Raw genomic sequence first — 15650 nt, forward strand, 5'->3', positions numbered from 1 at the left:
GAAAAGGAATATAATATATATCATTAATTTTTAAATGTAGATTATGTGTTGAAATGATAGCATTTTAATATATTGGACTAAATAAAGTATTAAAATTATTATCACTTATTTTCATTTTCTTTAATGTCATTACTAGCAATTTAAAGTTCATATGCAGCCTGCACACAGATTTTTATATTTCTGTACTGCTGATCATATTGCTCCTTTGGCTCAAACTTGGTCTCACTGTTCACATTCCAGCTTATTCTAAAAAAAAAAATGTCTTGAGATCCTTTCTCTGAATTGATTTGGGAGTATAGGTTTGCTTATGACTTTGCAGTGAATTATTTTATATTCTTAAATTTCACTATGTGTGTACAAAGGGAAATAGTAAATTTGTATTAGAATGGTAGGATTATTGTTGCCTCTTACACTAAAATGTCTTTAAATTATTTTTACAATTTAGAATTTGTGGAGAGAGGGGTTTTGAACATAAGCATATGTTAACCTGATTTTATTTTAATTTTATTTTTGATACCTAGCTTGTAGACCCTGGAGTTAAAGCATGGACGCCCACTAAAGGAAAACAGAATGTGATCATGTTTGTTGGATTGCAAGGGAGTGGTAAAACAACAACGTGTTCAAAGGTAAATTATACTTAGTCTTAAAAAAGAGTCATGGAGTTTTCTCAGAGTCAAGATGGCGGAGAAGTAGCAGGCTGAGACTACTTCGGGTAGCGGGAGATCAGCTAAATAGCTTATCTAAAAAAGAGTCATGGAGAAGAGATGTTTGTATAAATCAAGTTTTATGTTAAAACCAGGCTAATATTGTTGCTTTACAATTTTCTGTTACTCAGTATATTATTACATTTTTGTAATAGCTTTTTTTACAATAAGAAGGAATCCCAGAATCTCGCTTGTGGTTGTTTTTTTAAGAATGGAAGACTTTTCTATAACTATGCTGTTTCTTTTACCAAAGAGACTGGCCTACCCTTTAAGGAAGTGAGGATATAATTTTTGGAGAAGAGAACATGGAAAGTTTACCTTATTTCCCATGGTTCAAGGCTCCCTTTGTACAGTGTCCCACCCAGCATAATCTAGATCTTCATTTTACATATCCTTCTACTAATTTTTAATTCATTATACCACCTCTTTCTCCAGAATTGGGTGCCTCAGGTTTGTTACCAGATTTTGTTTCACAAGCCTCAGTTATGTTATAGTCTAGAAAAAAGAGAAAGGGATTATTTCTTAGAGGGTTATGTTATTGTTTGTTTTTATTAATTAACATTAATAGTAACATTTTTCAATATGGTCATGTATTGCTTGATCATTTTATATCCTTTGAATGTTACTGGATGGCAGTTAGAATTTAAACTTGTTAGCAAATTTGCTGTATTCAATAATGTAATAATAGGGGCATCTGGGTGGCTCAGTTGGTTGAGTGTCCAACTCTGGATTTCTGCTCAGGTCATGATCTCAGGGTCATGAGATTGAGCCCCGTGTCAGGCTCTGCCTGTGTGTGACACACACAGACACACAATGGAATATTATTCAGCCATAAAAAGAATAAAATCTTGCCATTTGCTATGACATGGATGGAATATTATGCTAAGTGAAATAAGTCAGGGAAAGACAAATACCATGTGATTTCACTCATATGTGGAATTTATTAATTTTTTTTAAAGATTTTTTTTTTTTTTTGACAGGGAGACACAGTGAGAGAAGGAACACAAGCAGGGGGAGTGGGAGAGGGAGAAGCAGAATTCCCACCAAGCAGGGAGCCCAATATGGGGCTAGATCCCAGGACCCTGGAATCCTGACCTGAACTGAAGGCAGATGCTTAACTGACCGAGCCACCTAGGTGCCCCTCATATGTGGAATTTAAAAAACGAAACAAACAAAGGGGGTAGAAAAGAGAGAGACACACAAACCAAGAAACAGACCCTTAATTATAGAGAACAAACTGCTGGTTACCAGAGGGGATGTGGGTGGGGGATGGGTGACACAGGTGATGGGGATTAAGGAGTGCACTTGCTATGATGAGTACCAGGTACTGTATGGACACGTGGAATCACTATATTGTACCCCTGAAACCAATATTACACTGTATGTTAACTGACTGGAATTTCAAACAAAAACTTAATGTAATAATATTACTTTCAGGAGAATATGAGGAGTTTTACTTTAATCTTTAAATAACAAGGGTAAACAGAAAAAATTGTGTGTATAATAATTCATTGTTATTGATACTCTATTTTTTAAATGTTCTTTTCCCAGTTAGCATATTATTACCAGAGGAAAGGTTGGAAGACCTGTTTGATATGTGCAGACACATTCAGAGCAGGTAATGTGTTGAAATTTGAAGACTGTTCTCTGAAATTTTTATTTTCAAGTTTTAGGACTCATTAACTCTTTATCTTATAGGTGCTTTTGACCAACTAAAACAGAATGCTACCAAAGCAAGAATTCCATTCTATGGAAGGTGGGTTCTGGTTTTTATTTTGTTACTCCCTCATGTGTCTCATCTTGTCTGAGCTTTTATTTTATGCTACCTGGTCACATTTTAATATTTACTTAGAAGTTTGAATCTTCGGGGCACCTGGGTGGCTCAGTGGGTTAAGCTTCTATCTTCAGCTCAGGTCATGGTGTCAGGGTCCTGGGATCAAGCCCCGCATCGGGCTCTCTGCTCAGTGGGGAGCCTGCTTCCCCCTCTCTCTGCCTGCCTCTCTGCCTGCTTGTGATTTCTCTCTCTGTCAAATAAATAAATAAAAATCTTTAAAAAAAAGTTTTGATCTTCTTAGAACAAAGTGGGGATATAATTAATAAATTGTTATCTTTTATTATGATAACATGACTGTTCTGATCCAGCCTGATAGATCAAAGTGGACATTGTTTAGTTTACAATCTGCCTGTACTTACCATCCTGCCTTGTATGCTTTCTCACTTGGTTCCCTATTCCTACTGTTTTTTTTTTAAGACCTATCAAGCATTCCTGGATTAAACACACTGGGGAATTCTGTCTTTTCTTTAGTACATAATTTTAAAAAGCTTGTGTTTGAGCATCCTAAAATAGCTTAGAATTTATAATTATCTCAAATAGAGAGTCTCATCATTGCAGTCTTTCATTTGATAGAGTAGTTCAGTTACGAGTTTATACATGTTAGAATGATTAATGAAAAGAATTAAGCCTAGATTGAATTTAGGACTTTTTCAGGGGGTAGCATTTTTCATAACATTATTCATATAATTGGTTTCTTAGAAAGTTAAAACATGCTAAAATTGGAGGTAATTTAATGAATGATATCATTTTGTTAGTCATTGCCCTCTCCTTTTTGGCTAGCCAGAAATGCTAATGAACTTTGGCTTATCCTATGTTCTTTATTTAAAATTTTTTTCTCTCAGGTTTTATGATTTCTAATAGGTAGATTAGAGAATAATGTTAGGAATTTTATTTTTAGGATAAGAACTATTTCTAATAATTTAAAAATCAAGCGATAAAAAGTATCAAGGGATAATAAATACAGTTATATCCTTAGGGTTCAAAATTTGTAAATAATTTAGCTGATAATTAACTATTGGCCAAAGCCAGAGCATTTTTAAACAGTATTCTCCATACCATTAATTAAATAATTTCTCCTTTGCTCATGTAAATTTAAGAAACATAATACACATATGGAGTAAAGTATTAGTGATCGTTGTTTCCTCTGGGAGGACTGAAGGGCGTGGGACTGAGGAAGAATTTGAACTGCATCTCTGCTGTTCAGTTTACATATTAAGCATCTATTTTGGGGGGGATATATACAGAACTGTTTGTTATATTATTTGTTCTGTATTTTTTTAAAAATCTATATTGCTTAAAATTTTTGAAGAAGTGAAAGCACTAACAGTTTCACTTCCCAGTTTTTAGCACGTCCACTTGTGCTGTTTTTCTTTCTTTTTTTTTTTTTTAAGATTTTATTTATTTATTTGATAGACAGAGATCACAAGTAGACAGAGAGGCAGGCAGAGAGAGGGTCTCTCTGCTGAGCAGAGAGCCTGAGGCGGGTCTTGATCCCAGGACCCTAGGATCATGACCTGGGCTGAAGGCAGAGGCTTTAACCCACTGAGCCACCCAGGGGCCCCCTTGTGCTGTTTTTCAATGTTAGTACAAATGAATACAGATATAGTTAGATAATTTTAAATTGAAATGGCATCTATACTGCTTTTGTACTTTGTTGTGATAATGGTTATATGTAAATTTGTCAAAACTCATCAAAATGAACACTTAAAATGGTGTGTCTTACTGTGTATCAGTAGACTACTATAGAGTTAATTACAAATGGGATCTTATTGACAAGATTGTGATTACTCTTGGGAGGGAGTGTGGTGCTGGTTCTGTTGTTTCTTGATCTGGGTGTGTTTCCTTTGTGAAAATTCACTGAGTTTACAGTTTGTGCAACTTTTCCATATAAATGTATTATACTTCGTAAACACATTTATTAAAAAAATGGGATCTTAATAATTCTGGAATAGACCATATACTGTTTAAGGTAATTCTTTTTTATGACATCATTGCAGTTCCATTGTATACTTGTATATGATATGTTTCTTTGTACATTTATAAATTTTAATTGTTTTTACCATTTAAAAATAGCTGGTAATGGTAATCTCTCTTTTTTTTTTTTCAACATTCTCACCTGTTTATTTTCCTAGATTAAATTTTAAAATTCCTCATTAAGTTCAAAAATCTCCCTAAAGTTTGATTGGAACTACATTGAAACCAATTAACTTAGTGGAGAGCTGACACCTTTACTATATTTGTTCTGTTGCGTTTGAGAACTTTCTATGTCATTTTTGCTTTAAAAATTTATGTCCTTAAATATAGTAACTTTCTTCATTTAAAACTCACGTATTTTCTTATTAAATACCTTCCTACCTGATTTTTTATTGTTAATGTAGGGGGAAAACTTTTTTTTAACCTATGTCTTTTCATTTGACAGTATTGATCTGTGTAAAAAGTTGTTCCTTCTGAAAACGGTACAGATTAAAATGGGATCTTGTTTCTTGATTTTCAGGTAGAAAAGATATTTGAGGATTGTGAAAATGTGGTTATATCAGGACTGTGGTTATATTAGGAATGAAATTAAACTTATATGGAAGACATTTTCCTTTTAGAAACCAAAAGCGTACCCATTAAATGTAATAACATTCATATTGTAGGAGTCCCAGAAGAAGAGAGAGAAACGGGGGCAGATTATTGGTTGTAGGAAATAATAGCTGAAAACTTTTCTAACCTGGGGAAGGAAACAGACTTCCAAATCCTGGAAGCCCACAGAACTCCCATCAAATTTAACAAAAAGGAAATCAAATGCCTCAATTATCAGATCATTTGATTCAAATTCAAGGTGTAAGAGTATGTCATAACAATTTCAAAGAAACAGCATTATGACCTCTTTATATATTGGCTATATTTTTAATACTAAGAAATTGGAAATATTTCAAATGACCAACAGTAGGGCATTTATTTAATAAATGAGAGTATAACCATATGATAGAATGTTATACAGCCTAAAAGTCATGTTTTACAAGAATATTTAATGTTTTTTTAAAAAGATTTTATTTATTTATTTGACAGAGAGAGAGAGTGAGAGGGGTAACACAAGTAGGGGGAGTGGGAGAGGGAGAAGCAGGTTCCCTGCCAAGCAGGGAGCCCAATGTGGGGCTCGATCCCAGGACCCTGGGATCATGACCTGAGCCGAAGGCAGACGCTTAACAACTGAACCACCCAGGCACTCTGGAATATTTAATGGTTTTATAAAATGCTTACAAAAGGGTGTTAAATGGGAAAGCATATGTAAAATAATCACTTATTAAAGGAAATATAAAAAGTATTATAGGGAAGCACAACTCATTCAAGACAAGACATGCAGCAGAATCACATAGAATTTTGTAATTGGAAAACGATTGCTCTATGCTCCTCTAGGAGTGGTTTGCTATCTTTATTTTTATTTTTTATTGTTTTGTTTGCTGTTTTTAATATTTATTAGATTTTATACTTCTAAATTGAAATTGTGATCATTATGACTTTTTCTGAATAAAGGTATACCAGCAATTGCCAAATTATTAATATTTGAAAGTTTTGTTCTGCAGTTGTCATTAAATCACTTTTCCTTGTTAAATAGCTATACAGAAATGGATCCTGTTATCATTGCCTCTGAAGGAGTGGAGAAATTCAAAAATGAAAATTTTGAAATTATTATTGTTGATACAAGTGGTCGCCATAAACAGGAAGACTCTTTGTTTGAAGAAATGCTTCAAGTTGCTAATGCTATAGTAAGTAACTTTGAATTTAACCCACTGAGCCACCCAGGTGCCCATAACTTTGAATTTAACAACACTGTAAGGATTTGGTTAATTTAATTATAACCCCTGATTGAGTTTAAGATCCATATAAATTATTTTTTGTCTGTACAGTAGATTCCAAGTAATTTATTTCTGTGTTTGGTGTGTGTATCTGTATGGTAAGGACTTAATCTTCTCTACACTAGATATGAAATTTTCCTGAGTATGTATCAAAAAAAATTGTCCTTTGTCAATCATCTTATTGTATATATAAGAAAAACAAGATACAAAAATTGAGAATTGACCTTTAATATCTGTTGAAATTTTTTTTAAAGAATGCTTTATTCAGCTTTATAGCCTCTGTTACTAGGACAGTCTCTCTCTCTGTTTTTTTTTTAAATTTTATTTATTTGAGAGAGAGAGGAAGTGAGAGAGAGAAGGAGCAGGGGGAGAGGTAGAAGAAAAGGGAGAAGCAGACTCCTGTCTAAGGGAGCCTGACATGGGGCTTAATCCCAGGACTCCAGGATCATGACCTGAGCTGAAGGTTCTAAGCCACCCAGGCACCCCATCTACTGAATTTTTTTTTTTTAAGATTTTTAAAATTTATTTATTTATTTATTTAAAAGATTTTATTTATTTATCCGACAGACAGAGATCACAAATAGGCAGAGAGGCAGGCAGAGAGAGAGGAAGGGAAACAGGCTCCCCACCGTGCAGAGAGCCTGATGCAGGGCTGGATTCCAGAACCCTGGGATCATGACCTGAGCCGAAGGCAGAGGCTCTAACCCACTGAGCCACCCAGACGCCCCGGATTTTATTTATTTATTTGAGAGAGAGAGTAAGAGAGAGGGACAGCATAATCGGGGTCAGAGGCAGAAGGAGAGGGAGAAACAGACTCCTGCTGAGCAGGGAGCCCAACGCGAGGACCTATCCCAGGACCCTGGGACCGCGATCTGAGCTGAAGGCAGATGCTTAACTGACTGAGCCACCCAGGCACCCCTTTATTGACTTTTCTTACTATAAATTATTTAAGTTAAATTGGGACATTTACTTCAGACGAATTTTGAAAGATTTTCAAAATGAAGCATTTAAAAATGTTAATGATCGTTTAGTCTCTTTAAAACTGTGATGGAAATAACTTAGGTGTACAAAATACATCTGTAGAATGTATTTTGCCCATGAACCCATGTTTTGCTGTTGAGAAGTTGGCAGTAATTCTTTGGCTAATGGTTAATGCCAACAAGTTTCTTTTTAACCGTGCCATTATGTTAACCTAGTTGAGCCGAACTAAGGGAAATAACCTCACGTGTTTCACTCATTTTGGTTTTAGTGCACACTTTTCTGCTTTTTTCCTCTTACTTTTAGTATTCCCTTTGCCTAGAATGTGATTCCTCCAGATCTTTGCATAACTTTTTCCCTCTTTATTCTGGCCTCATCTCAGATGTTATCTCCAGAGAGATCCCTGCTGGCTGCTCTACCTAAAGAAGTCTCCCACACCTCAAAACTGATACTCTCTATCCCATTTTCATTGTTGTACATCTGAAATGTTGACTTGCCCATTTATTATCTGTCTCTTCTGACTAGAATATAAGTCTCACAAGGACAAGGATTTTTCTTGTTTATCTCTTAGTCTCAGGACCTAAATGGTGCCTAATACATAGTACAGTATTCCCTCAGTTAATATTTATTAATTTAATGAATAATTATTTATAAGAAGTGTTTTTGTGTAGCTTCTAATGATGATATTTGCTTAAGAGCGGTAAAAATATGTATCTTTCTTTAAAATTTCTAGCAACCTGATAACATTGTATATGTGATGGATGCCTCCATTGGGCAGGCTTGTGAAGCCCAGGCAAAGGCTTTTAAAGATAAAGTAGATGTAGCCTCAGTCATAGTGACAAAACTTGATGGCCATGCAAAAGGAGGTGGTGCACTCAGTGCGTAAGTGTCATTAATGCTATTGTCCTGTGTCTTGGGCTTATATGGTGTTTGTGTGTGTGTGTGTGTGTGTGTGTGTGTGTGTGTGTGTGTGTGTGTTTATGGCTTTCTTATTGATCATTTAAAGTATATTTTAATATATACTCCAACTTAAAAAATTTTTAAAAAATAGGATATATTCCAGTAGTGGACCAAAATATGGTCTGTAAAAGAAGTTTAAATAGGAACAGAATTTTGGAGTCTTTCTGATATTGTTCTGTTTTAACAAGTGAAAAGAAACTTGGAACTGTGTACTTTTGTCTAATTACTTTGGTATCTGCTCGAAATTTGTTTGCCTTTTTGAGATTATCTTTTGTATTCTTTTTCTTTGCAGTGTTGCTGCCACAAAAAGTCCAATTATTTTCATCGGTACAGGGGAACACATAGATGACTTTGAACCTTTCAAAACACAGCCTTTCATCAGCAAGCTTCTTGGTATGTACAGTGGTGGGGATACAGAGAAGTCTCTAAGAAATAGCATGGATCTTTAGGACAGATATCGGATTTTAATCCCACCCTTTCATTGACTAGTTTAGGAAAATCATTGCCTTCTACAATTTATCTTCCTCACCTGTAAAAAGTAAGGATGATGGTTTTCTGCTTCTTGTGGTGAGAGTGGTAGAATGAGCTATTAGATGGAAAGCTTTTGGAAAAGTTTTAGAGCACAATACAAAAATAGTAGTTTTAGTAATAGCAGGGGGAATGGCAGTAAAACTTTTTGTACCAGGTAATAGAGAGTATGGAATTGGAATAAAACCTTGGGCTAGAGTCCCTGCTTTGTCATTTAACCTCTGAAGGTTCAGTTTTCTCACCTGTAAAGTATAGTAGGAACATCTGCCCTGCTATCTCACAGGAGTATTATCTGTGGGCATGTATTTTTTTAATAATGTAAAGCATATATTATTGTTAATTTTCTTTTTTTGGGTCTTGTAGGTATGGGCGACATTGAAGGACTGATAGATAAAGTCAATGAATTGAAGTTGGATGACAATGAAGCACTTATAGAGAAGTTGAAACATGGTATATGAGAAGCAAAAGCATTTGCTCTCAGATGTCTTTCCATGATTTCTTTTTGATAAAGCTACTGTTAATTTGTTTGAAATGATAAATCTATTATTACAGTTCAATTCATCAAATGTTTATTATATGCAAATCATTTAAAATCTCAGATATGTGAACAATTGTAGAATTGAGTGTTTTTGTTTTCTTCCTTGTAATCAAATTGCCTTAAGGTTAAAATTAAGGTTTTCATTGGGTTTCTTGAAGTAGAACAGGTTAAATGTAAGTTGGAACATTTTTCTAATCTGTTTACTTATAAATTAAAAAAATTTTTTGTTTACTTATAAATTATGTGTGCGTATATATGTATATATATAATATATAATAAAATACAAAGAAACTTGAAAGAATGACATAAAGCACACACATTTTTTTCACATCACATTAAGGACCACTTCTGTAGAACATATTTGTTGTGATTAAGAGCTCAAGTTCTTAAATCTATCATACCTGAATTTATATCTGATCTATTTTTTAGCAATGTAACTTTTTCAAATTACTTAACCTTTATTTCTTTATCTGTAAAAAGTAGGTAATACTAAGTCTCTTCATAGAGTTGTGAGGATTAAATCAGTTGATACATATAAAATCAGGAGCTTTCAACATATATTATTGTGGACCATTTCTATCACATACTATCTTGCCTCTCTGCTCTTTCTCACTTATCTTGTCAGTTACCAACGCCTTTATCTCTCTCTTAAATGTTGGTGTTCTTCAGGGATCAATGCTAGGCCATCTTCTTTTCTCTGGAGCTTCAGACCATTATCTGTATGTTTACTAGACCATTCTTGGATGTTCCATCCATACTTCAAATTCAGCATATCTGTATCTACCCATCCTACTGTCTGATGGGATTGTTATCTTCAATGAATGCTAATGTCTTGTTGCCAGAGGCAGAAACGGGTGTTGTGGACTCTTTCTTACTTCTTCCTCACTCTGCCCTTTCCTTTTCCTGTCAGTCAACTGGCCTAGTAAGTCTACCTCCTAAATATCTTTGTTCCATTCTCTTCTCTCCAGCTGCTTCAATTATGCAAGTTTTTCTCTTGCCTAGATTGTTTATTCTAACAATCTTCCTGTTTCTTGGGTTCTTCCCCTTGGATCTATTTTTTATACTGTAGCTAAATGATCTTTGAAAAATGCAAATCTGATCCCATTACTGCCTTTCTTAAAAATCTTTCGGTGGCTTCCCACTGCCTTTAGGATGTTTTTATTTTTTTATTTTATTTTATTTTTTTAAAGATTTTATTTATTTATCTGACAGACAGAGATCACAAGCAGACAGAGAGGCAGGCAGAGAGAGAGAGGGAAGCAGGCTCCCTGCTGAGCAGAGAGCCCGATGTGGGACTCGATCCCAGGACCCCGAGATCATGACCTGAGCCGAAGGCAGCGGCTTAACCCACTGAGCCACCCAGGTGCCCCTTTAGGATGTTTTTAAATGACACTACCATTGGGGTGCCTAGCTGGCTCAGTTGGAGGAGCATGTGACTCTTGCTCTAAGAGTTGTGAATTTGAGCCCTATGTTGGGTGTAGAGATTAAAGTCTTAAAAAAAAAAGACTCTACCATCTGGCCACATCTTCTGTAACTTTTTTTTTTTTTTTTTTTTTTGAGATTTCATTATTTGACAGAAAGTGAGAGAGCAGAAGTAGGCAGAGTGGCAGACAGAGGGAGAGGGAGAAGCAGGCTCTCCGCTGAGCAGGGAGCCCAATGCAGGGCTCAATTCCAGGACCCTGGGATTATGACCTGAGCTGCAGGCAGCCGCTTAACTCACGCCACCCATGCACTCCCTTCCGTATCATTTTTGATGCTGTTCTTAACATTTCATTCAGCCGGAAGGCTGAATTTCACTCAGCTTCTCAAATGTACATTGCTATCTGTCACCTCTTTGTCTTTGCCTGTTAGACAGGTGTACTCTCATCTTCCTACTTCCACCCTCCTCTCCCCAGCTGTACTGGCTAACTCCTACTCATACTTCAGTCTCTCCTTCTTTAGGGACACCTGATCCCTGGACTGAGTTACAACTCTCTGCTTTATGTTTCCATTGCACCCTATAATTTTTGTATTGTTCATCACAATTATTAGATATCTGACTTTCCTGCTTGAAGATGTAGGTAAGTTTCATAGCTGTATTCCTCACCTTTTAAGTTTATAGTACCTATTTCTGGCACTTCATAGATCTTTAATAAATATTTGTTGTACAAATGATTCTATCCCTCATTGCCAGGTTCTTTTCCCCACCTTCCTCTCTACTGGAGAGCCCTACCAGTGCTTCCACCACCACACTAAACTATATCCCTAGTCAGTCTACTTTTTGACTCTTAGGTCTCTCCCTGTATCTGCATTTTGCTTCTGCTCTTAGCATTCTACTATTTCTGAGGTCACCAAGGGCAAAAGTAGTAACCTTTCTTTTTTACCTTGGTTCCCAATATTTAAGTGTTATCTTTCTTTTGTTTTCAAACTCTTCACTTGGGTTCCATGACAGTGGATTTCATCTGCTGTCATGGCTTCAATGGTCCCTTCTATATAATGGCCAAATGTGTATTTCAGTCTTAACTTTTTCTACCGTTGTTTATTTTTGCATTTCTAGCTGTCTGCTCTAACATTTCCTTTAAAATATTGTACTGCCCCTTAAATTTAACAGAATGGCAAAACCCAAATACCTTTGCTAGTTATATCTTTAGGACATAAACAGAAAATACTCTGGATTGTTGTTGTTGTTGTTAATTTAAGTTCATTTATACATAGTGAAATGCTTGGTTCCTAAGGATATGATTCTGTCAATTTTGACAATGCAGAATAACCCATATCCATCAGGAAACAACATTTCCATTAACTACAAAGTTTGCTCATTCTCCTTCCCAGTAAGTACATCATATTGTAAGACTCCTAGAGTTATGTCCTTTCTCCCACCCTCCCCCCACCTAGTTTCTTTGATTGAGCATAAATTTTTGACATTCATCCATTTAGTTGCGTGTACCTGTAGCTTGTTCTTTTGTTGCTGGGTAGTATTTCATCCAGAGTCTATCACTTTCCTGTCCTGTGGACAGCCAAGTTGTTTAGGAAAAGGCAGACAATCTTCTAAAGTGTCTTGCCAATTTTTCATTCTCAGCAACATGTGAGAGTTCTTCTTGCTCCACATCTTCTTTAACTTTTGGTGCTGTCAGGCTTTTTAGTCATCCTAGTGGGTAGAGTTGGGTTGCCTCGTTTTCAAGGTTTTTGCATATTTGTTTTTGTCCCTCTTCTCTGATAGAATGTGAACTTCTCTAGGACAGAATCTGTGTTACATTCTACAGTGCATTCACCCTATGATCTTGCCCCTAGTGACTGCTCAGGAATGTTTATCAGTTGGATGTTTTACAAGTGTGTTTCAGGATGAACCCATGACTAAGGAAAAGATTAATTTTATTGAATGGAAATGTACATTCTCTAATATATCTGAACCATTTATATTGTATTTCAGGGCAGTTTACGTTGCGAGACATGTATGAACAATTTCAAAATATCATGAAAATGGGCCCCTTCAGTCAGATCTTGGTTAGTTATCCTAAGTTTTTTTTTTCTTTCTTCTTCTGCTTTTCATTAAAAATTTTAAAAATAGATGCATTTGCTTTTATTATTTTTGCTGTTTGGGTAAAAAAATTTTAAAAACTTAGTGTCAAAAATAAAGCCAGTAGTTGAATGTGAACATTCAGAACAATTTATTTTCAAGCTCTTGTTGATTTTTATGTTGAAATATATTTATTTCAGGGGATGATCCCTGGTTTTGGAACAGACTTTATGAGCAAAGGAAATGAACAGGAGTCAATGGCAAGGCTAAAGAAATTAATGACGATAATGGATAGTATGAATGATCAAGGTAAGGACAACGTTCTGAATATTTGCAAGTGGATAGTTTCACTGTGTTCTTGTGGACAAGATGGGGAAAAGTTTTAGACTGGAAGATTATTGGTAGATTTATAGCTGTTTAGAAGCTCTTATTCAAAGGGTTATGACTATTGGATTGACTTCATAGAAATGTCTAGTACATTTCCAAACACTCTCCCAAATGTTCTTCAGAGAACGCTCGTTCTTCTTGATGATGATAGAAATAACTTGAGAGTTCCGTAGTCAAATGAATGTGAGGGAATTCTGGGTTAAAAAACTATTAAGATTATTTATTATAAGTCTCCTCAGTATAGTCATATGCTAACATGAATTGGGAATCTGTAAGAGAGATAGTTTAAGCAATGTTTACAAACTTACTTGGCACTGAAGCTCTCAAGGTTTCAGTCTTTTTTTTTTTTTAGAGGGAGAGAGAGTGTGTGCGTGCACAAGTTGGGGAGGAGTGAGCAGAAGAGGGAAAGTAGACCCTCAATAAAATCCTTTCCAGTATCTCCAGTCTCTTCTTACCTACTGACTTTTCCCCCCCATCAGCATATAAACATTCTTAAGTTCAGGTGTTCTGGGCTATCCTCCCTCATGCTTTTTTATTCTTTTTTTTTTCCTCTTTTCAGTCAAACTTCTTAGAAGAACAGTTTGTATTTTTCTCAAGCTACTGAAATCTAACTTCTTTCCCCACCACCGCATGGAAACAGATCATAAAAAGAGTTCCAGTAACCTACTGAGCTGCTCCAGTGGATTTTTTTCAGTCAGTCTTTTTCTTGACCTTTAAGCATTGGCTTTTTTTCAGTCTTCTATCATGCCATCTCACTAATTTTACCCTTACCTTTCTTGTTAACCCAGTTACTTTTTCAGCCTGCCCCTAAAATGACTGTATACTACAGGTTCTGTCCTCAGCCAGTGTTTCTCCTCATTCTGCTCATTTTCTTTGAATAATTCATCCACATCTGTACTTTGTCCGCTGCTTGACCGATTATTTTTTTGTAGTCTCTACCTCTTTCCTGAGCTCTAGGCTTTCGTAGTAACCCAAATAAGATTGTGTCTTTCTCATCTGTGTTGTCTTCAACACTACAAAAAGTTTTGTAGGTACAATTAATAATTACAGCCATATCTAGAGTATTTACTCTCTCCTGAGCTTTTTATATATATTAACCCATCTAATCATCATAGTAACTCTCAAGGGACAGTTCTAGGGTTAAAATCCATTATTATATAGCTTTTGCAGATTAGGAAACTGAGATACAGGAAAGTTGAGTTGTTTGCTCAAGGATGCTAACTACAGAGTGGAGAGACTGGGCGTCAAACTCAGGCATTCTGGCTCAAGAGTCTGCACTCTGGACCACCTCTTTTCTAGATGCTCACTAAATGGTGGACAGACATCTCTATTTATAAGTTTGAAAGTTTTCTGAGGCATGGATCCAAAATTCAGTTTTCTCCCTTGGGGAGTGACACTTCCATCTATCTGGTAGATACCTATCTACTCAGTCACCCAACCTAGAAACTGGGGTCAAGCAAGATTTATATCCTTGCTGATAGTGTCTAGAGGTTCAATTGATTATGGAGATGAAGGTATTGAAGTGCCTAGCTCTTCTTCTCTTAGTTCTATAATTTTTTTTGTCAGGTAAGCTCTTTTGTTGGGTACAGTACACACTTAGGATTGTTTTGTCTTCTTAGTAAATTGACCTTTTTGTCATTTGTATGTAATGTCCTCCTTTGTCCGTCGTCTGTTTTGTCTTATATTAATAGAGCTTTCTTTTAATCAGTTGTTTGGATTGTTTATCTTTTTCTATCTTTTTTACTTTTAACCTGCCTGTATCATTACATTCGAAGTGAGTTTTAGTCAACAGCATGTAATTGAGTTATTTTTTCTATTAATACATTCTCATACACTCTCTTTTAACTGATACATTATTGATATATTAGGATTTAGTTCTGCCAAATTAATTTTTGTCCTGTTTGTTCCTTGCAAGTTTTGTTCTTCTGATTTTTTCTTTTATATGTTCCTGTGAGGTACTTGAATGTTATTTAGTATTCTATAAGTATTATAGAATAATAATTATTATTTATAGGTTATTTAATACATATAGTTTTTCTGAATATATATTTTTAAAGATTTTATTTATTTATTTGACAGAGATCACAAGTAGGCAGAGAGGCAGGTTGGCGAGGAGCTGGGAAGCAGGCTCCCTGCTGAGCAGAGAGCCTGATGCGGGACTTGATCTCAGGACCCTGGGATCATGACCTGAGCCGAAGGTAGAGGCTTTAACCCACTGAGCCACGCAGGCACCCCCTGAATATATTTTTAAAAATAATTTTCTTAATGGTTGCTTTAGGTATTACAATATGCATACATATTGAACTGCCTGGTATTATAATATGCATATATATTTAGCCTATCACAGTTTACTTCTAATAGTATTTTACCACTTCTAGTGGAA

At 35.5% G+C, this 15650-nt stretch overlaps 1 protein-coding gene across 3 annotated transcripts in view; it reads left to right on the forward strand.

Annotated features, from left to right (window-relative positions):
* SRP54 (signal recognition particle 54) overlaps positions 1–15650 on the forward strand; it is a 40928-nt gene that overhangs the window by 18019 nt on the left and 7259 nt on the right. For all 3 annotated transcript variants that reach the window (XM_047736506.1, XM_047736505.1, XM_047736507.1), the window contains 9 exons: positions 522–626; positions 2256–2322; positions 2403–2460; positions 6140–6290; positions 8092–8240; positions 8611–8711; positions 9210–9296; positions 12794–12867; positions 13081–13189. In XM_047736506.1, the coding sequence (XP_047592462.1) occupies positions 522–626; positions 2256–2322; positions 2403–2460; positions 6140–6290; positions 8092–8240; positions 8611–8711; positions 9210–9296; positions 12794–12867; positions 13081–13189 (901 nt within the window). The remainder of the gene's footprint in view (positions 1–521; positions 627–2255; positions 2323–2402; positions 2461–6139; positions 6291–8091; positions 8241–8610; positions 8712–9209; positions 9297–12793; positions 12868–13080; positions 13190–15650) is intronic.

The sequence above is a fragment of the Lutra lutra genome, chromosome 7 (genome assembly GCF_902655055.1).
Source record: "Lutra lutra chromosome 7, mLutLut1.2, whole genome shotgun sequence".
In the NCBI taxonomy this organism is placed as follows: domain Eukaryota; kingdom Metazoa; phylum Chordata; class Mammalia; order Carnivora; family Mustelidae; genus Lutra; species Lutra lutra.